This window comes from Eriocheir sinensis, chromosome 53 (genome assembly GCF_024679095.1).
Source record: "Eriocheir sinensis breed Jianghai 21 chromosome 53, ASM2467909v1, whole genome shotgun sequence".
Taxonomy (NCBI): Eukaryota; Metazoa; Arthropoda; class Malacostraca; order Decapoda; family Varunidae; genus Eriocheir; species Eriocheir sinensis.
In genome coordinates this window covers 10,805,744-10,827,745 of record NC_066561.1, presented here as the reverse complement: position 1 = coordinate 10,827,745, position 22,002 = coordinate 10,805,744, and the positions used below count along the sequence as shown (strand labels likewise).

At 48.1% G+C, this 22,002-nt stretch overlaps 1 protein-coding gene across 15 annotated transcripts in view; it reads left to right on the top strand.

Annotated features, from left to right (window-relative positions):
* LOC126983373 (serine-rich adhesin for platelets-like) overlaps positions 1–21,174 on the top strand; it is a 37,630-nt gene extending 16,456 nt beyond the window's left edge. The window contains exons 8-24 of one of the 15 annotated variants that reach the window (XM_050836112.1): positions 119–259; positions 376–1,731; positions 2,587–2,631; positions 2,677–2,721; positions 3,624–4,163; positions 4,302–4,661; positions 5,239–5,553; positions 7,027–7,296; positions 7,648–8,322; positions 8,890–9,150; positions 9,331–10,317; positions 10,427–10,486; positions 14,990–15,145; positions 15,228–15,343; positions 17,660–17,775; positions 19,291–19,412; positions 19,946–21,173. In XM_050836112.1, coding sequence (XP_050692069.1) covers positions 119–259; positions 376–1,731; positions 2,587–2,631; positions 2,677–2,721; positions 3,624–4,163; positions 4,302–4,661; positions 5,239–5,553; positions 7,027–7,296; positions 7,648–8,322; positions 8,890–9,150; positions 9,331–10,317; positions 10,427–10,486; positions 14,990–15,145; positions 15,228–15,343; positions 17,660–17,775; positions 19,291–19,412; positions 19,946–19,959 — 5,579 coding nt within the window. In that variant the 3' untranslated portion in view covers positions 19,960–21,173. Of the gene's footprint in view, positions 1–118; positions 260–375; positions 1,777–1,911; positions 2,092–2,586; positions 2,632–2,676; positions 2,722–3,488; positions 4,164–4,256; positions 4,662–5,103; positions 5,554–7,026; positions 7,297–7,602; positions 8,323–8,889; positions 9,151–9,330; positions 10,318–10,426; positions 10,487–14,989; positions 15,146–15,227; positions 15,344–17,659; positions 17,776–19,290; positions 19,413–19,945 lie in introns of all 15 variants that reach the window. The other 14 variants (XM_050836111.1, XM_050836116.1, XM_050836115.1 and 11 more) reach the window with 14 other exon arrangements.
* The last annotated feature ends 828 nt before the right edge of the window (positions 21,175–22,002 follow it).

Below are 22,002 nucleotides of genomic sequence, written 5' to 3'. Positions count from 1 at the left end.
GCGGATAGATTTACAGATAAAGAAAATACATGCAAATATACTGTCAGGAGATTTGATTCAATTTTATTTCGTTATTCCTTTTTTAATTGCTTTCTTCTGCTTTTTATGAATATTTCAGCAGGCAGTGGTTCCTTATCTGAGGTAAGCACTTCGGGTTCGCAGCCAAGCTTTTCCAGTCCAGCCGCCTCGGGCGGCACAACGAGCTCTGCGTCATCCGGCAAAGCTGGAGCTTCAGTCTCAACACTTGCCTCGAACACAGGTAAACTATATGCGTAAGACAACAACTTTTACCACATTTCTGGCATATACAAGAGACTTCTCTGCAAATTGTGTTATTTAAAATGTTAACTTATGACACACTTCCATCATACACAGATTCAGCGTCATCTTCCCTGAATTCAGGACCATCATCAGAACCATCCAGCAGCAGAGAACTTGAAGAATGCTCATCCAGTTTTGAAAGAATCAGCAGCTCAGCACTTTTTAAAAGTTCTCTGGCCTCTTGCAGCACCAGCAGCTCAGCTTTCAGTGAAGGCTTATCAGCCTCCAGCAGCACCAGCAGCTCAGCGTTCAGTGAAGGCTTATCAGCCTCCAGCAGCACCAGCAGCTCAGCGTTCAGTGAAGGTTTATCAGCCTCCAGCAGCACCAGCAGCTCAGCGTTCAGTGAAGGTTTATCAGCCTCCAGCAGCACCAGCAGCTCAGCGTTCAGTGAAGGTTTATCAGCCTCCAGCAGCACCAGCAGCTCAGCACTAGCACAGTGTTCCGCTGAGTCAAGCAGCACAGGCTCTAACACTGCTCCCGGAGGAAACTTACTCGGTAATAGCGTCAGCAGCTCAGCACTCACTGAAGACTTATCAGCCTCCAGCAGCACCAGCAGCTCAGCGTTCACTGAAGGCTTATCAGCCTCCAGCAGCACCAGCAGCTCAGCGTTCAGTGAAGGCTTATCAGCCTCCAGCAGCACCAGCAGCTCAGCGTTCAGTGAAGGCTTATCAGCCTCCAGCAGCATCAGCAGCTCAGCGTTCAGTGAAGGTTTATCAGCCTCCAGCAGCACCAGCAGCTCAGCGTTCAGTGAAGGCTTATCAGCCTCCAGCAGCACCAGCAGCTCAGCGTTCAGTGAAGGTTTATCAGCCTCCAGCAGCACCAGCAGCTCAACATTCACTGAAGACTTATCAGCCTCCAGCAGCACCAGCAGCTCAGCGTTTACTGAAGGCTTATCAGCGTCCAGCAGCACCAGCAGCTCAGCGTTCAGTGAAGGTTTATCAGCCTCCAGCAGCACCAGCAGCTCAGCGTTCAGTGAAGGTTTATCAGCCTCCAGCAGCACCAGCAGCTCAGCGTTCAGTGAAGGCTTATCAGCGTCCAGCAGCACCAGCAGCTCAGCGCTCAGTGAAGGTTTATCAACCTCCAGCAGCACCAGCAGCTCAGCGCTCAGTGAAGGTTTATCAGCCTCCAGCAGCACCAGCAGCTCAGCGTTCAGTGAAAGCTTATTAGCCTCCAGCAGCTCAGCGTTCAGTGAAGGTTTATCAGCCTCCAGCAGCACCAGCAGCTCAGCGTTCAGTGAAGGTTTATCAGCCTCCAGCAGCACCAGCAGCTCAGCGTTCAGTGAAAGCTTATTAGCCTCCAGCAGCTCAGCGTTCAGTGAAGGTTTATCAGCCTCCAGCAGCACCAGCAGCTCAGCGTTCAGTGAAGGTTTATCAGCCTCCAGCAGCACCAGCAGCTCAGCGTTCAGTGAAGGTTTATCAGCCTCCAGCAGCACCAGCAGCTCAGTGTTCAGTGAAGGTTTATCAGCCTCCAGCAGCACCAGCAGCTCAGCGTTCAGTGAAAGCTTATCAGCCTCCAGCAGCACCAGCAGCTCAGCGTTCAGTGAAGGTTTATCAGCCTCCAGCAGCACCAGCAGCTCAGCGTTCAGTGAAGGCTTATCAGCCTTCAGCAGCACCAGCAGCTCAGCGTTCAGTGAAAGCTTATCAGCCTCCAGTAGCACCAGCAGCTCAGCGTTCAGTGAAGGTTTATCAGCCTCCAGCAGCACCAGCAGCTCAGCGTTCAGTGAAGGCTTATCAGCCTTCAGCAGCACCAGCAGCTCAGTGTTCAGTGAAGGTTTATCAGCCTCCAGCAGCACCAGCAGCTCAGCATTCAGTGAAGGCTTATCAGCCTCCAGCAGCACCAGCAGCTCAGCGTTCAGTGAAGGTTTATCAGCCTCCAGCAGCACCAGCAGCTCAGCATTCAGTGAAGGCTTATCAGCCTCCAGCAGCACCAGCAGCTCAGCGTTCAGTGAAGGTTTATCAGCCTCCAGCAGCACCAGCAGCTCAGCGCTGAGTGAAGGTTTATCAGCCTCCAGCAGCACCAGCAGCTCAGCGTTCAGTGAAGGTTTATCAGCCTCCAGCAGCACCAGCAGCTCAGCGTTCAGTGAAGGTTTATCAGCCTCCAGCAGCACCAGCAGCTCAGCGTTCAGTGAAGGTTTATCAGCCTCCAGCAGCACCAGCAGCTCAGCGTTCAGTGAAGGTTTATCAGCCTCCAGCAGCACCAGCAGCTCAGCGTTCAGTGAAGGTTTATCAGCCTCCAGCAGCACCAGCAGCTCAGCGTTCAGTGAAGGTTTATCAGCCTCCAGCAGCACCAGCAGCTCAGCATTCAGTGAAGGTTTATCAGCCTCCAGCAGCACCAGCAGCTCAGCGTTCAGTGAAGGTTTATCAGCCTCCAGCAGCACCAGCAGCTCAGCATTCAGTGAAGGTTTATCAGCCTCCAGCAGCACCAGCAGCTCAGCGTTCAGTGAAGGTTTATCAGCCTCCAGCAGCACCAGCAGCTCAGCGTTCAGTGAAGGTTTATCAGCCTCCAGCAGCACCAGCAGCTCAGCGTTCAGTGAAGGTTTATCAGCCTCCAGCAGCACCAGCAGCTCAGCGTTCAGTGAAGGTTTATCAGCCTCCAGCAGCACCAGCAGCTCAGCGTTCAGTGAAGGCTTATCAGCCTCCAGCAGCACCAGCAGCTCGGCGTTCAGTGAAGGTTTATCAGCCTCCAGCAGCACCAGCAGCAGCTCAGCGTTCAGTGAAGGTTTATCAGCCTCCAGCAGCACCAGCAGCTCAGCGTTCAGTGAAGGTTTATCAGCCTCCAGCAGCACCAGCAGCTCAGCGTTCAGTGAAGGTTTATCAGCCTCCAGCAGCACCAGCAGCTCAGCGTTCAGTGAAGTGTTCCGCTGAGTCAAGCAGCACTGGCTCTAACACTGCTCCCAGGAAACTTACTCGGTAGCAGCGACAGCAGCTCAGCACTCACTGAAGACTTATCAGCCTCCAGCAGCACCAGCAGCTCAGCGTTCAGTGAAGGCTTATCAGCCTCCAGCAGCACCAGCAGCTCAGCGTTCAGTGAAGGCTTATCAGCGTGCAGCAGCACCAGCAGCTCAGCGTTCAGTGAAGGCTTATCAGCCTCCAGCAGCACCAGCAGCTCAGCGTTCAGTGAAGGCTTATCAGCCTTCAGCAGCACCAGCAGCTCAGCGTTCAGTGAAGGCTTATCAGCCTCCAGCAGCACCAGCAGCTCAGCGTTCAGTGAAGGTTTATCAGCCTCCAGCAGCACCAGCAGCTCAGCGTTCAGTGAAGGCTTATCAGCCTCCAGCAGCACCAGCAGCTCAGTGTTCAGTGAAGGTTTATCAGCCTCCAGCAGCACCAGCAGCTCAGCATTCAGTGAAGGCTTATCAGCCTCCAGCAGCACCAGCAGCTCAGCGTTCAGTGAAGGTTTATCAGCCTCCAGCAGCACCAGCAGCTCAGCATTCAGTGAAGGCTTATCAGCCTCCAGCAGCACCAGCAGCTCAGCGTTCAGTGAAGGTTTATCAGCCTCCAGCAGCACCAGCAGCTCAGCATTCAGTGAAGGCTTATCAGCCTCCAGCAGCACCAGCAGCTCAGCGTTCAGTGAAGGTTTATCAGCCTCCAGCAGCACCAGCAGCTCAGCGTTCAGTGAAGGTTTATCAGCCTCCAGCAGCACCAGCAGCTCAGCGTTCAGTGAAGGTTTATCAGCCTCCAGCAGCACCAGCAGCTCAGCGTTCAGTGAAGGTTTATCAGCCTCCAGCAGCACCAGCAGCTCAGCGTTCAGTGAAGGTTTATCAGCCTCCAGCAGCACCAGCAGCTCAGCGTTCAGTGAAGGCTTATCAGCCTCCAGCAGCACCAGCAGCTCGGCGTTCAGTGAAGGTTTATCAGCCTCCAGCAGCACCAGCAGCAGCTCAGCGTTCAGTGAAGGTTTATCAGCCTCCAGCAGCACCAGCAGCTCAGCGTTCAGTGAAGGTTTATCAGCCTCCAGCAGCACCAGCAGCTCAGCGTTCAGTGAAGGTTTATCAGCCTCCAGCAGCACCAGCAGCTCAGCACTAGCACAGTGTTCCGCTGAGTCAAGCAGCACAGGCTCTAACACTGCTCCCGGAGGAAACTTACTCGGTAATAGCGTCAGCAGCTCAGCACTCACTGAAGACTTATCAGCCTCCAGCAGCACCAGCAGCTCAGCGTTCACTGAAGGCTTATCAGCCTCCAGCAGCACCAGCAGCTCAGCGTTCAGTGAAGGTTTATCAGCCTCCAGCAGCACCAGCAGCTCAGTGTTCACTGAAGGCTTATCAGCCTCCAGCAGCACCAGCAGCTCAGCGTTCAGTGAAGGCTCATCAGCCTCCAGCAGCACCAGCAGCTCAGCGTTCAGTGAAGGTTTATCAGCCTCCAGCAGCACCAGCAGCTCAGCGTTCAGTGAAGGTTTATCAGCCTCCAGCAGCACCAGCAGCTCAGCGTTCAGTGAAGGCTTATCAGCCTCCAGCAGCAGCAGCTCAGCGTTCAGTGAAGGTTTATCAGCCTCCAGCAGCACCAGCAGCTCAGCGTTCAGTGAAGGCTTATCAGCCTCCAGCAGCACCAGCAGCTCAGCGTTCAGTGAAGGCTTATCAGCCTCCAGCAGCACCAGCAGCTCAGCGTTCAGTGAAGGTTTATCAGCCTCCAGCAGCACCAGCAGCTCAGCGTTCAGTGAAGGTTTATCAGCTTCCAGCAGCACCAGCAGCTCAGCACTAGCACAGTGTTCCGCTGAGTCAAGCAGCACCAGCAGCTCAGCGCTCAGGAAACTTACTCGGTAATAGCGTCAGCAGCTCAGCACTCACTGAAGACTTATCAGCCTCCAGCAGCACCAGCAGCTCAGCGTTCACTGAAGGCTTATCAGCCTCCAGCAGCACCAGCAGCTCAGTGTTCACTCAAGGCTTATCAGCCTCCAGCAGCACCAGCAGCTCAGTGTTCACTGAAGGCTTATCAGCCTCCAGCAGCACCAGCAGCTCAGCGTTCAGTGAAGGCTCATCAGCCTCCAGCAGCACCAGCAGCTCAGCGTTCAGTGAAGGTTTATCAGCCTCCAGCAGCACCAGCAGCTCAGCGTTCAGTGAAGGCTTATCAGCCTCCAGCAGCATCAGCAGCTCAGCGTTCAGTGAAGGTTTATCAGCCTCCAGCAGCACCAGCAGCTCAGCGTTCAGTGAAGGCTTATCAGCCTCCAGCAGCACCAGCAGCTCAGCGTTCAGTGAAGGCTTATCAGCCTCCAGCAGCACCAGCAGCTCAGCGTTCAGTGAAGGTTTATCAGCCTCCAGCAGCACCAGCAGCTCAGCGTTCAGTGAAGGCTTATCAGCCTCCAGCAGCACCAGCAGCTCAGCGTTCAGTGAAGGCTTATCAGCCTCCAGCAGCACCAGCAGCTCAGCGTTCAGTGAAGGCTTATCAGCCTCCAGCAGCACCAGCAGCTCAGCGTTCAGTGAAGGCTTATCAGCCTCCAGCAGCACCAGCAGCTCAGCGTTCAGTGAAGGCTTATCAGCCTCCAGCAGCACCAGCAGCTCAGCGTTCAGTGAAGGCTTATCAGCCTCCAGCAGCACCAGCAGCTCAGCGTTTACTGAAGGCTTATCAGCGTCCAGCAGCACCAGCAGCTCAGCGTTCAGTGAAGGTTTATCAGCCTCCAGCAGCACCAGCAGCTCAGCGCTCAGTGAAGGTTTATCAGCCTCCAGCAGCACCAGCAGCTCAGCGTTCAGTGAAAGCTTATTAGCCTCCAGCAGCTCAGCGTTCAGTGAAGGTTTATCAGCCTCCAGCAGCACCAGCAGCTCAGCGTTCAGTGAAGGTTTATCAGCCTCCAGCAGCACCAGCAGCTCAGCGTTCAGTGAAGGTTTATCAGCCTCCAGCAGCACCAGCAGCTCAGCGTTCAGTGAAGGCTTATCAGCCTCCAGCAGCACCAGCAGCTCAGCGTTCACTGAAGGCTTATCAGCCTCCAGCAGCACCAGCAGCTCAGTGTTCAGTGAAGGTTTATCAGCCTCCAGCAGCACCAGCAGCTCAGCGTTCACTGAAGACTCATCAGCCTTCAGCAGCACCAGCAGCTCAGCGTTCAGTGAAGGTTTATCAGCCTCCAGCAGCACCAGCAGCTCAGCGTTCACTGAAGACTCATCAGCCTCCAGCAGCACCAGCAGCTCAGTGTTCACTGAAGACTCATCAGCCTCCAGCAGCACCAGCAGCTCAGCGTTCACTGAAAACTCATCAGCCTCCAGCAGCACCAGCAGCTCAGCGTTCACTGAAGACTCATCAGCCTCCAGCAGCACCAGCAGCTCAGCGTTCACTGAAGGCTTATCAGCCTCCAGCAGCACCAGCAGCTCAGCGTTCAGTGAAGGTTTATCAGCCTCCAGCAGCACCAGCAGCTCAGCGTTCAGTGAAGGTTTATCAGCCTCCAGCAGCACCAGCAGCTCAGTGTTCACTGAAGGCTTATCAGCCTCCAGCAGCACCAGCAGCTCAGCGTTCACTGAAGACTCATCAGCCTTCAGCAGCACCAGCAGCTCAGCGTTCAGTGAAGGTTTATCAGCCTCCAGCAGCACCAGCAGCTCAGCGTTCAGTGAAGGCTTATCAGCCTCCAGCAGCACCAGCAGCTCAGCGTTCAGTGAAGGTTTATCAGCCTCCAGCAGCACCAGCAGCTCAGCGTTCAGTGAAGGCTTATCAGCCTCCAGCAGCAGCAGCTCAGCGTTCAGTGAAGGCTTATCAGCCTCCAGCAGCACCAGCAGCTCAGCGTTCAGTGAAGGCTTATCAGCCTCCAGCAGCACCAGCAGCTCAGCGTTCAGTGAAGGCTTATCAGCCTCCAGCAGCACCAGCAGCTCAGCGTTCAGTGAAGGTTTATCAGCCTCCAGCAGCACCAGCAGCTCAGCGTTCAGTGAAGGTTTATCAGCCTCCAGCAGCACCAGCAGCTCAGCGTTCAGTGAAGGCTTATCAGCCTCCAGCAGCATCAGCAGCTCAGCGTTCAGTGAAGGTTTATCAGCCTCCAGCAGCACCAGCAGCTCAGCGTTCAGTGAAGGTTTATCAGCCTCCAGCAGCACCAGCAGCTCAGCGTTCAGTGAAAGCTTATTAGCCTCCAGCAGCTCAGCGTTCAGTGAAAGTTTATCAGCCTCCAGCAGCACCAGCAGCTCAGCACTAGCACAGTGTTCCGCTGAGTCAAGCAGCACAGGCTCTAACACTGCTCCCGGAGGAAACTTACTCGGTAATAGCGTCAGCAGCTCAGCACTCACTGAAGACTTATCAGCCTCCAGCAGCACCAGCAGCTCAGTGTTCACTGAAGACTTATCAGCCTCCAGCAGCACCAGCAGCTCAGCGTTCACTGAAGACTTATCAGCCTCCAGCAGCACCAGCAGCTCAGCGTTCACTGAAGGCTTATCAGCCTCCAGCAGCACCAGCAGCTCAGCGTTCACTGAAGGCTTATCAGCCTCCAGCAGCACCAGCAGCTCAGCGTTCAGTGAAGGTTTATCAGCCTCCAGCAGCACCAGCAGCTCAGTGTTCACTGAAGGCTTATCAGCCTCCAGCAGCACCAGCAGCTCAGCGTTCAGTGAAGGTTTATCAGCCTCCAGCAGCACCAGCAGCTCAGCGTTCAGTGAAGGCTTATCAGCCTCCAGCAGCATCAGCAGCTCAGCGTTCAGTGAAGGTTTATCAGCCTCCAGCAGCACCAGCAGCTCAGCGTTCAGTGAAGGCTTATCAGCCTCCAGCAGCACCAGCAGCTCAGCGTTCAGTGAAGGTTTATCAGCCTCCAGCAGCACCAGCAGCTCAGCGTTCAGTGAAGTTTTATCAGCCTCCAGCAGCACCAGGAGCTCAGCGTTCAGTGAAGGGTTATCAGCCTCCAGCAGCACCAGCAGCTCAGCGTTCAGTGAAGGTTTATCAGCCTCCAGCAGCACCAGCAGCTCAGCGTTCAGTGAAGGTTTATCAGCCTCCAGCAGCACCAGCAGCTCAGCGTTCAGTGAAGGTTTATCAGCCTCCAGCAGCACCAGCAGCTCAGCGTTCAGTGAAGGTTTATCAGCCTCCAGCAGCACCAGCAGCTCAGCGCTCAGTGAAGGTTTATCAGCCTCCAGCAGCACCAGCAGCTCAGCGTTCAGTGAAGGTTTATCAGCCTCCAGCAGCACCAGCAGCTCAGCGTTCAGTGAAGGCTTATCAGCCTCCAGCAGCACCAGCAGCTCAGCGTTCAGTGAAGGCTTATCAGCCTCCAGCAGCACCAGCAGCTCAACATTCACTGAAGACTTATCAGCATCCAGCAGCACCAGCAGCACAGCGTTTACTGAAGGCTTATCAGCGTCCAGCAGCACCAGCAGCTCAGCGTTCAGTGAAGGTTTATCAGCCTCCAGCAGCACCAGCAGCTCAGCGTTCAGTGAAGGTTTATCAGCCTCCAGCAGCACCAGCAGCTCAGCGTTCAGTGAAGGTTTATCAGCGTCCAGCAGCACCAGCAGCTCAGCGCTCAGTGAAGGTTTATCAGCCTCCAGCAGCACCAGCAGCTCAGCGTTCAGTGAAAGCTTATTAGCCTCCAGCAGCTCAGCGTTCAGTGAAGGCTTATCAGCCTCCAGCAGCACCAGCAGCTCAGCGTTCAGTGAAAGCTTATTAGCCTCCAGCAGCTCAGTGTTGAGTGAAGGTTTATCAGCCTCCAGCAGCACCAGCAGCTCAGCGTTCAGTGAAAGCTTATTAGCCTCCAGCAGCTCAGCGTTCAGTGAAGGCTTATCAGCCTCCAGCAGCACCAGCAGCTCAGCGTTCAGTGAAGGCTTATCAGCCTCCAGCAGCACCAGCAGCTCAGCGTTCAGTGAAGGTTTATCAGCCTCCAGCAGCACCAGCAGCTCAGCGTTCAGTGAAGGCTTATCAGTTTCCAGCAGCACCAGCAGCTCAGCGTTCAGTGAAGGTTTATCAGCCTCCAGCAGCACCAGCAGCTCAGCTTTCAGTGAAGGCTTATCAGATTCCAGCAGCACTAGCAGCTCAGCCTTCAGTGAAGGCTTATCAGCCTCCAGCAGCACCAGCAGCTCAGCGTTCAGTGAAGGCTTATCAGTTTCCAGCAGCACTAGCAGCTCAGCGTTCAGTGAAGACTTATCAGCCTCCAGCAGCACCAGCAGCTCAGCATTCAGTGAAGACTTATCAGCCTCCAGCAGCACTAGCAGCTCAGCGTTCAGTGAAGGTTTATCAGCCTCCAGCAGCTCAGCGTTCAGTGAAGGCTTATCAGCCTCCAGCAGCACCAGCAGCTCAGCGTTCAGTGAAGGTTTATCAGCCTCCAGCAGCATCAGCAGCTCAGCGTTCAGTGAAGGTTTATCAGCCTCCAGCAGCACCAGCAGCTCAGTGTTCAGTGAAGGTTTATCAGCTTCCAGCAGCACCAGCAGCTCAGCGTTCAGTGAAGGTTTATCAGCCTCCAGCAGCACCAGCAGCTCAGCGTTCAGTGAAGGTTTATCAGCCTCCAGCAGCACCAGCAGCTCAGCGTTCAGTGAAGGTTTATCAGCCTCCAGCAGCACCAGCAGCTCAGCGTTCAGTGAAGGTTTATCAGCCTCCAGCAGCACCAGCAGCTCAGCGTTCAGTGAAGGCTTATCAGCTTCCAGCAGCACCAGCAGCTCAGCGTTCAGTGAAGGTTTATCAGCTTCCAGCAGCACCAGCAGCTCAGCGTTCAGTGAAGGTTTATCAGCTTCCAGCAGCACCAGCAGCTCAGCGTTCAGTGAAGGTTTATCAGCTTCCAGCAGCACCAGCAGCTCAGCGTTCAGTGAAGGCTTATCAGTTTCCAGCAGCACTAGCAGCTCAGCGTTCAGTGAAGGTTTATCAGCTTCCAGCAGCACCAGCAGCTCCGCACTTTCTGATAGCTCTTTGGCGTCCAGCGTGGTAAGCACCTCTGTTGACGTTGAGGTTTCTGCTTCTGATAGTGTTGTCAGTTCGTCACTGGGAGCCAGTTCCTCTTCGCTCAGCAGCAGCCTGGCGCCGACAGCTGCCTCGTCCGGCAGTAGTGTCAGCAGTTCTGCCCCGGCCGGAAGCTTCAGTTCTAGTGATGGTGGCGACATGACTCCTGAAGGAAGTTCAAGTTCAATGGTGGCCGGTAGGTCACAAACGAATTTTTATTTCTTCTTTTGTCTGTGGAATGTTACTCTGGATATCATTTCTAAATATTTCCCTGTTTTGCTATGCTTCCAATTTCCCCCACACAGGATCGCCCAGCAGCTCCGGCTCCAGCAGTGGGCGGGGCTCTGTCAGCTCGGCGGGCTCAGGTGAGCGTGTCCTCCTTGGGGTTTGTTGTCTCGCGGGAAAGTAGATATTTGCGATTACTTCAGAGTAGTTTTGTGTTACAGAGTTTCTTTTTATATACCATCTCTATCAGCATAATGCCAAAAACGCTGGTACTAATTTTTCTTTCTGACAATGTGTACAATTGTGAATTTATTCTTAACCATCTCTATACTGTTCCGTAGTGTTTTTCAGCTTAACCAAGACTGACTCTCTTCAGTGCTATATAATAACCATATAATAATTCAGGCGTTAATTCATCCTTACATCAGCCTTTGTTACCTCTTTAATTGTTAAACATCTGTGTAGCTTCGTACATGATATCATACTTGCACACACATGCCTGGCTGTACGTAATATGGACGTGCAGGTTGAAAACACTTCTATTTCTAGCCATTCCTTTTCTCTTACCGTAAGATAAAACACTTGCATTATACGTGATGATTTTCGTAGTGTCTGTCTGTCTGAGTGTCACTGCCTCTTCGCAGGTCTTCTTTCTCACAGTCTTTTATCAAGTCACCATCATCACTTTTCATGCCTCACTATTCACTGTAAAAACTACTTGTACCTGATGTCCTCCGTAGTGTGTGGACGCCGTGTCGTCCAGAGGTATTATTTCTTCACATGCGTAACTCTTTCTTTTACGATCCAATGAGAATAAAACCCTGTGCGCGATACCTTTTTATGGCGTGTGTCTGGCGGTATAGGTCGCGTGTGTATAAGTCACGGACAGCGAGGTACGTGATTGCCGCGCGTGTGTCGGCAGCAGGTATGTATGTACCCCATGACTTGTACTTTCTGTCCCGTGCCGTCGTCTCCTTTCTCCTCAGGTAAGCCTCAGGTAAACGTGCTGTGCTGAGTCACGCTTAAGATTGCTTCTTTTGGCTTTCCCGACACGTGCATCCCTCTCGGGGCTTTCAGGATGCTGTGGACGGCTTTTTTTGTTGGCTGTGATCTCGTAGATTTAAGCACAAAAACACATCGATCCACCTTACTCTATATTACAATCGTTGTGACTCGGCGGCCCCCTTTCTTGCAGCAGGTCACAAGGGGTAGAAGAGAAGAGGGTGAGAAAGGGAGAGAGGGAAGCCGAAGATGAAGGTCCGTATTATCTGACGCTTCCGCCTGCACACTAACTCTCCAAAAGCCGAAAAGGATATTAATCGGGTCCTCAAGAGTGCTGTTTTCACGTTCCTGGTAAAGAAGCTCTATCAAACTACCACCAGGGTCACAAATTTACTCATGGAAATGCCCTCCACATCTCCTACGAAAGCCTTGTCAAATGTGTGTGTGCTTGGGCGCTGAATTGGTTAAGAATACGGCGAGGGGAAAAATATATACCGCTCGGAATTGAACTAACGGTAATAATAACAACGATTATATATTATAGAGTAAGGTTGATCGAGTTGTTTATGCAGCTGTTCCTCCACACCTGTTGATTAGTTACCTATATAAGTAAAAGAGAATATTTACCTCCTTAATGAATATGAACTGTGATTAATTAAAATAAAGTAGAGCTATGCAAACTCACAAAAAGGAATCATATAACGGTTAATCTATTTTGCTCTCTCTCTCCCCTCCCTTCTCTTCTGCTTCTCTCTTCCATCTCTTCCCCCTCTCTCTCCCTATTCCTATCTCCATTCTATCGTTTCGTTTTCTCCTTCCTTCCCTCTCCTTCTTCTCCCTTCCTTGCCTCCCCCACTCTGCCTATTCCTTCCCTTCCTTCTGTCCCCTTTCTTTCTTTTGTAACCTCTAACTCCTACTCCTCTGTCTTATTTACTTTATTTCTCTTACTTTTCTTCATAAATCTCAAAGCGAGCATCTTCATTTACCATTATGTCATATCTTTCCAGGCGGAGGTCAATCAAGTTCAAGTAGTTTTGTAATTTCAAGTTCAAGTTCCGTAAGCTCAAGATCTCTTCAAAGCAGAAAATCACCAAGCTCAAGTAGCGTACTGAGAAGCTTTGCAAGTTCAAGTTCCTCATCAACGTCCATTATTTTAAGCTCCGTAAGGTCCAGTTCGTTACGATCAATATCAAGTTCAAGCGTTCCAAGATCAAGTAGTTCAAGTGGATCGAAAATTTCAAGCTCCAATGGTCTAGGTTCGATTGGTTCAAGCAGTTCAAGTTCGCTGTCCTCAGGTTTGATAAGTTCGATACAAGGGTCAGACGTTTCCAGTTCTCTGAGTCCGATCTTCAATAGTTCAAGCTTCGGAACTTCACACTTGAACAGTAGAAGCTCCATTAGTTCAAGCTCTGTCACTTCAAGCTCTGTCAGTTCAAGCTCCGTCAGTTCAATCTCTGTCAGTTCAAGCTCTCTTAGTTCAAGCTCTGTCAGTTCAAGCTCGGTCAGTTCAAGCTCTGTCAGTTCAAGCTCTGTCAGTTCAATCTCTGTCAGTTCAAGCTCTCTTAGTTCAAGCTCTGTCAGTTCAAGCTCGGTCAGTTCAAGCTCTGTCAGTTCAAGCTCTGTCAGTTCAAGCTCTCTTAGTTCAAGCTCTGTCAGTTCAAGCTCTCTTAGTTCAAGCTCTGTCAGTTCAAGCTTTGTCAGTCCAAGCTCTGTCAGTTCAAGCTCTCTTAGTTCAAGCTCTGTCAGTCCAAGCTCTGTCAGTTCAAGCTCTGTCAGTTCAAGCTCTGTCAGTTCAAGCTTTGTCAGTTTAAGTTCATGCTTAGTCAGTTCAAATTCTCTCAGTTCAAGCTCTGTCAGTTCAAGCTCTCTCAGTTCAAGCTCTGTCAGTTCAAGCTGTGCCAGTTCAAGCTCTGTCAGTTTAAGCTCTGTCACTCCAAGCTCCAGTTCAAGCTCTCTTAGTTCAAGCTCTGTCAGTTCAAGATCCGTCATTTCAAGCTCTGTCGGTTCAAGATCTCTTAGTTCAAGCTCTCTTAGTTCAAGCTCTGTCAGTTCAAGCTCTGTCAGTTCAAGCTCCGTTAGTCCAAGGTCTGTCAGTTCAAGCTCTGTCAGTTCAAGCTCTATCAGTTCAAGCTCCGTTAGTCCAAGGTCTGTCAGTTCAAGCTCTGTCAGTTCAAGTTCAGGCTCTCTCAGTTTAAGCTCTGCCAGTTCAAGCTCTGTCAGTTCGAGCTTTGTCAGTTCAAGCTCTGCCAGTTCAAACTCTGTCAGTTCAAGCTTTGTCAGTTCAAGCTCTATCAGTTCAAGCTCCGTTGGTCCAAGCTCTGTCAGTTCAAGCTCTGTCAGTCCAAGCTCTGTCAGTTCAAGCTCCTTTAGTCCAAGCTCTGTCAGTTCAAGCTCTGTTAATTTAAGCTCTGCCAGTTTAAGCTCTGTCAGTTCAAGCTCTGTTAGTTTAAGCTCTGCCAGTTTAAGCTCTGTCAGTTCAAGTTCAAGCTCTGTCAGTCCAAGCTCTGTCAGTTCAAGCTCTGTCAGTTCAAGCTCTGTCAGTTCAAGCTCTGTCAGTCCAAGCTCTGTCAGTTCAAGCTCTGTCAGTTCAAGCTCTGTCAGTCCAAGCTCTGTCAGTTCAAGCTCTGTCAGTCCAAGCTCTGTCAGTTCAAGCTCTGTCAGTCCAAGCTCTGTCAGTTCAAGCTCTGTCAGTTCAAGCTCTGTCAGTTCAAGCTCTGTCAGTCCAAGCTCTGTCAGTTCAAGCTCTGTCAGTCCAAGCTCTGTCAGTCCAAGCTCTGTCAGTCCAAGCTCTGTCAGTCCAAGCTCTGTCAGTTCAAGCTTTGTCAGTCCAAGCTCTGTCAGTTCAAGCTCTGTCAGTCCAAGCTCTATTAGCTCAAGCTCCGTCAGTTCAAGTTCTCTCAGTTCAAGTTCTGTTAGTTTAAGCTCTCCCAGTTTAAGCTTTGTCAGTTCAAGTTCAAGCTCTGTCAGTTCAAGCTCCTTCCGTTCAAGCTTCATCAGTTCAAGCTCTGTCAGTTCAAGCTCTGTCAGTTCAAGCTCCTTCCGTTCAAGCTTCGTCAGTTCAAGCTCTGTCAGTTCAAGTTCAAGCTCCGTCATTTCAAGCTTTGTCAGTTCAAGTTCTCTCAAGTCAAGCTCTTCCACTCCAAGTTCTGTTAATTTAAGCCTTAGCACTTCAAGTTGTCTTCTCTCAAGCTTACGCAGTCAAAGCTCAGTTCTCTCGAGCTTTGTCTTCATCTCTGCCAATTCAAGCTTCAACAGCCCAAGTTCTGTTAGTCAAGGTTCTTCCAGTTCAAGCTCGGGCGATTCAAGCTTTGGCAGTTTAAGTTCTGTTGCCTCAGTTTCTCTCACACAAAGCTCTGCCAGTTCAAGCTTTAGGGATTCAAGTTCAAGCTCAAGCTCAAGCTCATCAGGTAAGTGGCTTCCCTAAAGGACAATTTTTTTACTATTTCTCTCTCTGCGCCAAAGTGTAAGTTCTACTCATATTATTATTATTATTATTATTATTATTATTATTATTATTATTATTATATTTTTTTAATTTCTCCTTTCTTCTATCTCATCTCCGGTACTTCTTTTCTTTCTGTGCTGTTCCCTTCTATTTCATTCTTGAGGCCCATTGTTTCATTGTTTATATATGATTTCAGGTGTTTCTGCCGTGTCTCCTTCCACCGCCGCCATGACCACCACCACCACGACCACTCCAACTACCACCACGACCACTCCAACTACCACCACGACCACTCCAACTACCACTACTACTATCACAACCACTACCACTAACAGGCCTGCGAATACTTTAGGTGAGCCGCAATGATAATAATGACGATGATGCTACTACTACTACTACTACTACTACTACTACTACTACCTCTATCATTACAGGGCCGTCTATCTGCGCCGAAGTTATACTGTCTGAGGACCGAGACTTGAAAACCGTCACCTCGCCCGGCTACCCTAATCTTTACCCCAACGACTACCACTGCGAATTCAACGTCACTGTGAGTATGAGACTATGTACACGCTTCCTGCTCCTTAAAGTGCCGTTGAGGGGCGGAGAAAAGTGCATGTTAGCGTGTTTTTTCTTTCTTTATTTGGTTGGTTGTACACACACACACACACACACACACACACACACACACACACACACACACACACATCTATCAGTCTCTCTATATATCTTTTTATTTATCTATGTATCCGTCTATTAATCTTCAGCAAACCGAGGAAGAAAAGTGAACGGATGATTAATGATTGCAGAAGTTCGGTCTCTCCCACCCCTTCTTCCTCTTTCTCTACCTCTTCCTCTTACCCTATTGACCTCTTACACCTACTCTTCCTCTTCCTCTTATTTCTACTCTTCCTCCTCTGTCTCCTCGTGTTTTTGTTCCCCTTACTTCTTCTACCTCCTTCTTTTACTCTTACTATTTAACTTCTTCCTCTTCCTCTTACTCCTTCAGTCTCTTATGCTTACTCTTCCTCTTCCTCTTATTTCTACTCTTACTCCTCTATTTCCTCGTGTTTTCGTTCCCCTTACCTCGTTTTCCTCTTTATCTTAGTCTTATTCCTTAATCCTCTTCCTCTTCCTCTTCCTCCTATTATTTTAACCTCTTACTCCTCCTCCTACTCCTCCTCTTTCTCTTCCTTCTCTATCTCCTCAGCCTTGTTTATACTTTCACTTTCCGATTATCTCTATTCCCTTTCACTTCCTCCTCTTTTTATTCAGTATTTACACTTTCACCGACCATCCGTTTTTCTTTTTCCTTTTTTCTCTATTATCATCCTTTTTTTCTCTCATCTTCTTTTTTTCCTTTCCCTCTCATCTCCTCTTTTTATTCAGTATTTTATTTTTCCTTTTTTCTCTCATCTTTTCCTTTATTATCATCCTTTTTTCACCCATCTTTATTTCCTTTCTCTCCCTATCTCCTCTTTTTATTCAGTATTTACACTTTCACCTTCCATTCTTATTTATTTTTCCTTTTTTCTTTATTTTTTCCTTCTTTCTCATTTTTTTCCACCCATTTTTATTTCCTTTCCCTTCCACCTCCACTTCTTTTTTCCTTCTCAGTACTTACACTTTCACTGCCCAACTTTTATTTTTTTATTTTATTTTTCCCCTCCCGTACCTGACCGCTTTCTCTCTCTATTTCCTTTTCTTTTTCCTTTTTAATCTTTCATTGTTATTTCCTTCTTATGCCCTTTCGCTGACCTCTTGCAACCCTTATTTTTTTACCTCCTCTCTCTCTCTCTCTCTCTCTCTCTCTCTCTCTCTCTCTCTCTCTCTCTCTCTCTCTCTCTCTCTCTCTCCTTTTCTCACCATACCTTTCTTCAATTTTCCTTCCCTCTTCATTTAGTTCGCATTTCCTGTCTCCCTTCCTTCTTTTTCTCTAACTGTTTATTTTTTTAAATTTCGTACCTATCTCTTTTTTTCCTCTTCATTTCTTTCTTTTATTTTCTTCCTCCAAACAGTAACCATTAGAAGTACATTATAAGAAAGATCGGACTATTGTAAGAGTCTACGGAAATTGCACGCCGCATTTCATTTACTCCCGTAGACTTCTAGCTATAATCCAATGGCTATAGATATTTGTCTTGAACTCCAGTGTTATAATGTGGAATATAGCACACTATGACACACTGAAGCTAAGTAACGACCCCTATTATTTTATCTATATACAGCTTTTGTTACGGGGAAGATCTGTTAACGGGTATGCAACAAAAACAAATGGATAGATTTTTATAATTTTGAAAAACTAACATGATTAACTTTTTATTGTGTGTGCATGTGTGTGTTTGCGTGTGTGCCTGAAGTGATTTATTTTAGTTGTCTGAAAACATTATCCCAAGAAGAAGAATTGAAAATATAGACATTGAAAAATATAGAAAAAAAGATAAATTCTGCATATCTGTCTCTGCATTAATGAAGTTACCTAGTGTATATGAATTGGCTATTTTCTATATCCATCGGTCCTTCTGTCTACCTATTTATGTATGCATATTTCAAGTTCTCTCTCTCTCTCTCTCTCTCTCTCTCTCTCTCTCTCTCTCTCTCTCTCTCTCTCTCTCTCTCTCTCTCTCTCTCTCTCTCTCTCTCTCTCTCTCTCTCTCTCTCTCTCTCTCTCTCTCTCTCTCTCTCTCTCTCTCTCTTTTATCAAGCTCACTAACAACCTATTAATCTCATCTATATTATCTATCTTTCTTTCTATTTGCGTTCATGTATTTTTCAAGTTCTCTGATAATATATCTCTATGTCTCATCAATCTCTTTATCAACCCCGTATTTATATTACCTCATCTGTATTATCTTTCCATGACCAGGCGCCGGAGGATTACAAGGTGGTCCTGATCTTCGAGTCGCTGAAGGTGGAGTACAAGAACCGCTGCGCCAATGACTACGTGCGCGCCGTCAACCTCCAGACATACCACGGCGTGCAGTAAGTGTTGTCCTGCGTCCTAGAGGGCTCTCCTTGCTTCCCTTGGTCTCCTTGTCCTCCTCCATCGCGGGATCCCTTTCCCTTGCTCTCACTACATGATGGTACACAAATAAATTCCCTTCCTTGCCCTTTTCCTTCCTACCAGTATTTAAGGCTACGCAAAGACTTAAAGAAACTACAAGATGCCAGTTGCTGTAGCCTTGGAAGCTCCTTAGATTTTGTTATTCACAGCCTTCTCTCCCTTCGTTATTCACTGACTGTTATTCACCACTCTGTCATTCACCGCATGTTATTCATCTCCCTCTGCTTTTCACTGCATGTTATTCACTTCCATCTGTTATTCACCGTCTGTTACTTACGGGTACCTTTCTCTTATTCACTGCCTGTTATTCACTGTCTGTTATTCACTGTTTGTTATTCACCGTCTGTTATTCATCGTCTTTTACTTATCTTTCTCTTATTCAACGTCTATTATTTACCTTTCTCTGTTATTCACTGTCTTTTATTCACTGTCTGTTATTCACTGTCTGTTATTCACCATCTGTTATTCACTGTCTGTTATTTACTGTCTGTTATTCACCGTCTCTTACTTACCTTTCTCTTATTCATCGTCTATTATTTACCTTTCTCTGTTATTCACCTCCATCTGTTATTCACCGTCTGTTATTCACTGTGTTATTTATCCCATCTGTTATTCACCATCTGTTATTCACTGTGTTATTTATCCCATCTGTTATTCACCGTCTGTTGTTCCCCGTTCTCTGTTATTCATCGCCTGGCCTCACCGCCCATAAATCTCTCAAGTTCAATTTGTCACTTTCCGTCGCGTCTGCATAAGAAAAACATCTGCTTAACTTCTTCCCTTCCTCTACTTCACGACTTTTAAAACATCTTCATTATTTCCTTCCTGGCTCTGAATGTATCAACGGTGTGGCTTTCCGGATTAATAGACACACACATATATTTTTTTCAGTATAGCTAACTAACATCAACATCACTTTTTATTAATCCCATAAGCCTATTTTAGATGTTTCAATTGAATTCCCACGCAGTCTACACTCTACCCCCGCTCCAAAGAATGCAAGTTAAGCTTCTGTAATCTTTCATTTTATCTTAAGTTATAAAAATCCCTTGATCAGTTGTATTTTTTCCCAGTACAGCTTATGCAGCAAAGCCTAACAGTGCTATTCTCGCTCTCTCTCTCTCTCTCTCTCTCTCTCTCTCTCTCTCTCTCTCTCTCTCTCTCTCTCTCTCTCTCTCTCTCTCTCTCTCTCTCTCTCTCTCTCTCTCTCTCTCTCTCTCTCTCTCTCTCTCTCTCTCTCTCTCTCTCTCTCTCTCTCTCTCTCTCTCTCTCTCTCTCTCTCTCTCTCTCTCTCTCTCTCTCTCTCTCTCTCTCTGTCTCTCTCTCTCTCTCTCTCTCTCTCTCTCTCTCTCTCTCTCTCTCTCTCTCTCTCTCTCTCTCTCTCTCTCTCTCTCTCTCACCCTCACCTACCTCCTCCTTTCCTCCTCTCTTAGGTTCTGCGGTAACAAGCTCCCGCCCGCCTGGATGGACTTCGTCTCGGAAAAGAACTTCATCACTGTTACCTTCCACACCAACGGCGAGAGGCAGTTCAAGGGCTTCAAGTTCATCGCTACTGGTATGTTCGCGTGTGTTGTGATGTGATGATTGCCCTTCCGTCTGTGTTTATGTCTATTTCTGTCTGTCTGTCTGTCCCTGTGTTTGTGTCTGTCTTTTTCTGTCTCTGTATTTCTGTCTATTTTTCTGTCTTTCTGTTTTTCTGCCTGTCTATCTTTTTGTCTGTCTGTCAGTTTGCATATTTTTATCTGTTTGTCTGTCTGTCTGTCTGTCTATCTGTCTGTCTGTCCCTGTGTTTGTGTCTGTCTTTTTCTGTCTCTTTGTATTTCTGTCTATTTTTCCGTCTTTCTGTTTTTCTGCCTGTCTATCTTTTTGTCTGTCTGTTTGTCGGTTTGTGTATCTTTCTGTCTGCCTGTCTTTCTGTCTGTCTGTCTGTCCGTCCGTCTGTCTCTGTCTGTTTGATTATATTTCTCTCTCTGTGTCCTTAGCTTCAACATTACATCAGTTAGTTTTATTTTGTGCTTTCCCTAAAGAGTAAAAGAATTATCCCTAACTCAGAGCCACTTGATCCATCTTCGCGTGCTTGCCTTCCAGCGTTCAAGTCGTAGTGGAAGACACAGCGTCCTTGCCGTCGTTGAAGACCACATGCAAGAGGAAGATGACCTCTGAAACGACCCTGCAACTAATTTGGACTTGCTTGCCGGCCCTCAAGACATTCTTCAAACTCAGGGGAGGAGTCGAAGGCGTCACCTGCCGACAGAAAAGACAGCTGAGGTGTTTATCCTTTACTAATTGTAACACACTAACATGTAGAGTGGTGGCCTTGCATACTAACATTAGAGAGTAGAGAGTAACCTTGATATATAGATTTGGGGTTAGTTACTTGTAAGAGTCCTTTTTAATGTACGCAAAAAACAGCAATTAATTACCAATAATAATTTGCATTCTGGATACTAACCAAGTGTTTCTTACGTGTACAGTATCCGTATATACTAGGAGATTTACTAAACGTATAGCGAAGTAGATGTCTTGTAGATTTCGTTTATTAACACTATAGAGGAATGCTTACTCTTTATTTTTTGTATTAGTTCTGTAGGAAGATAGCTTTGTAAATGCATGGCATGTGGTTTTCTTGCAAAATAATTTACAGAATGCTATGCACATATATATCGGCTGAATTTATGAAGGGCTATTGTGGTTCCCGTATTTTAAAGGTAAGGGTCCGATGGAAATATAGACATGCTTTAGGAAGCTGGCGTAGAACCTGTATAAGTGTGTGCTAAAACTTGTAGTGTTATTATCAATGGCATCAGAATGTATTAAAAGACAATAGTTTTGGGAAAGTGAGTGTATTAGGAGAACGCTACCAGGCAAAAGTTACTAGTGTGAAATAATATTACTAAGCAAATAAGTGTACGAAAAGACAGTTTTGTGAACCGTCTTTCTGCTCAAGCTAAAAGTTATACAAGTGTGTTAAGAGAATACCTCCCAAACAACTCCACCTTTCCTTTCCCCGTGAAATATAAGCTTATAGTATATTCTTAAACGTGTCGGCGCCTCAATTCGCCTGTTGCTGGAAAAAGGTTCGTCCCGTCAATATAACCCTCCCCTTCAACACGGCCCTGCTCACACGTTGTCTGCCACGCTCTGTCAAGGTATAAGAGTGATCAGTTATAATGTCATATCAGAATCCACCTCAGACCGAGCAAGATTTCGCCGGTAGAGAGTTAAGAGATTGCCCTACTAACCCTCCCCTTCAACACGGTCCTGCTCACAACGTTGTCTGCCACGCTCTGTCAAGGTATAAGAGTGATCAGTTATAATGTCATATCAGAATCCACCTCAGACCGAGCAAGATTTCGCCGGTAGAGAGTTAAGAGATTCGCCCTACTAACCCTCCCCTTCAACACGGCCCCGCTCACAACGCTGTCTGCCACGCTCTGTCAAGATATAAGAGTGATCAGTTATAATGTCATATCAGAATCCACCTCAGACCGAGCAAGATTTCGCCGGTAGAGAGTTAAGAGATTCGCCCTACTAACCCTCCCCTTCAACACGGTCCTGCTCACAACGCTGCCTGCCGCGCGCTGACAATACAGGTGTCTCCTTTAATAATCCCAGCAAAGTCAATTAAACCTATTTCACCTTAAAGCCGCACCTAGACGCAACGACAGGGACTCACTCACGCACCCGGACGGTCTTTCAGCGCGTGTTACATTATTCAGTAAGCTCGGGGGCGTAGCGGGAGAGGAGGGTTTAGGCAAGTTACCTGTTCCCTCTTCAATACCAGAGGACGCGCTAAAGAAAATATGAGATTCGGGAGGAGACTAAAGCATACCTGTTGCCGGTGTGTGAATGTGTGTGTGTGTGTGTGTGTGTGTGTGTGTGTGGTTATTCCTGTTGGTTGAGGATTTCATGAGTGATTGCAAGATGTGTATATATATTCTCTCTCTCTCTCTCTCTCTCTCTCTCTCTCTCTCTCTCTCTCTCTCTCTCTCTCTCTCTCTCTCTCTCTCTCTCTCTCTCTCTCTCTCTCTCTCTCTCTCTCTCTCTCAGCATATGATCCATTATTTCACTGACTCGGGGTAAAAAAATGCATCCGCTCACCCAAGGAAATAAAAAGTAGAGAAAGAGAGAAAAAGGCGCCGAAA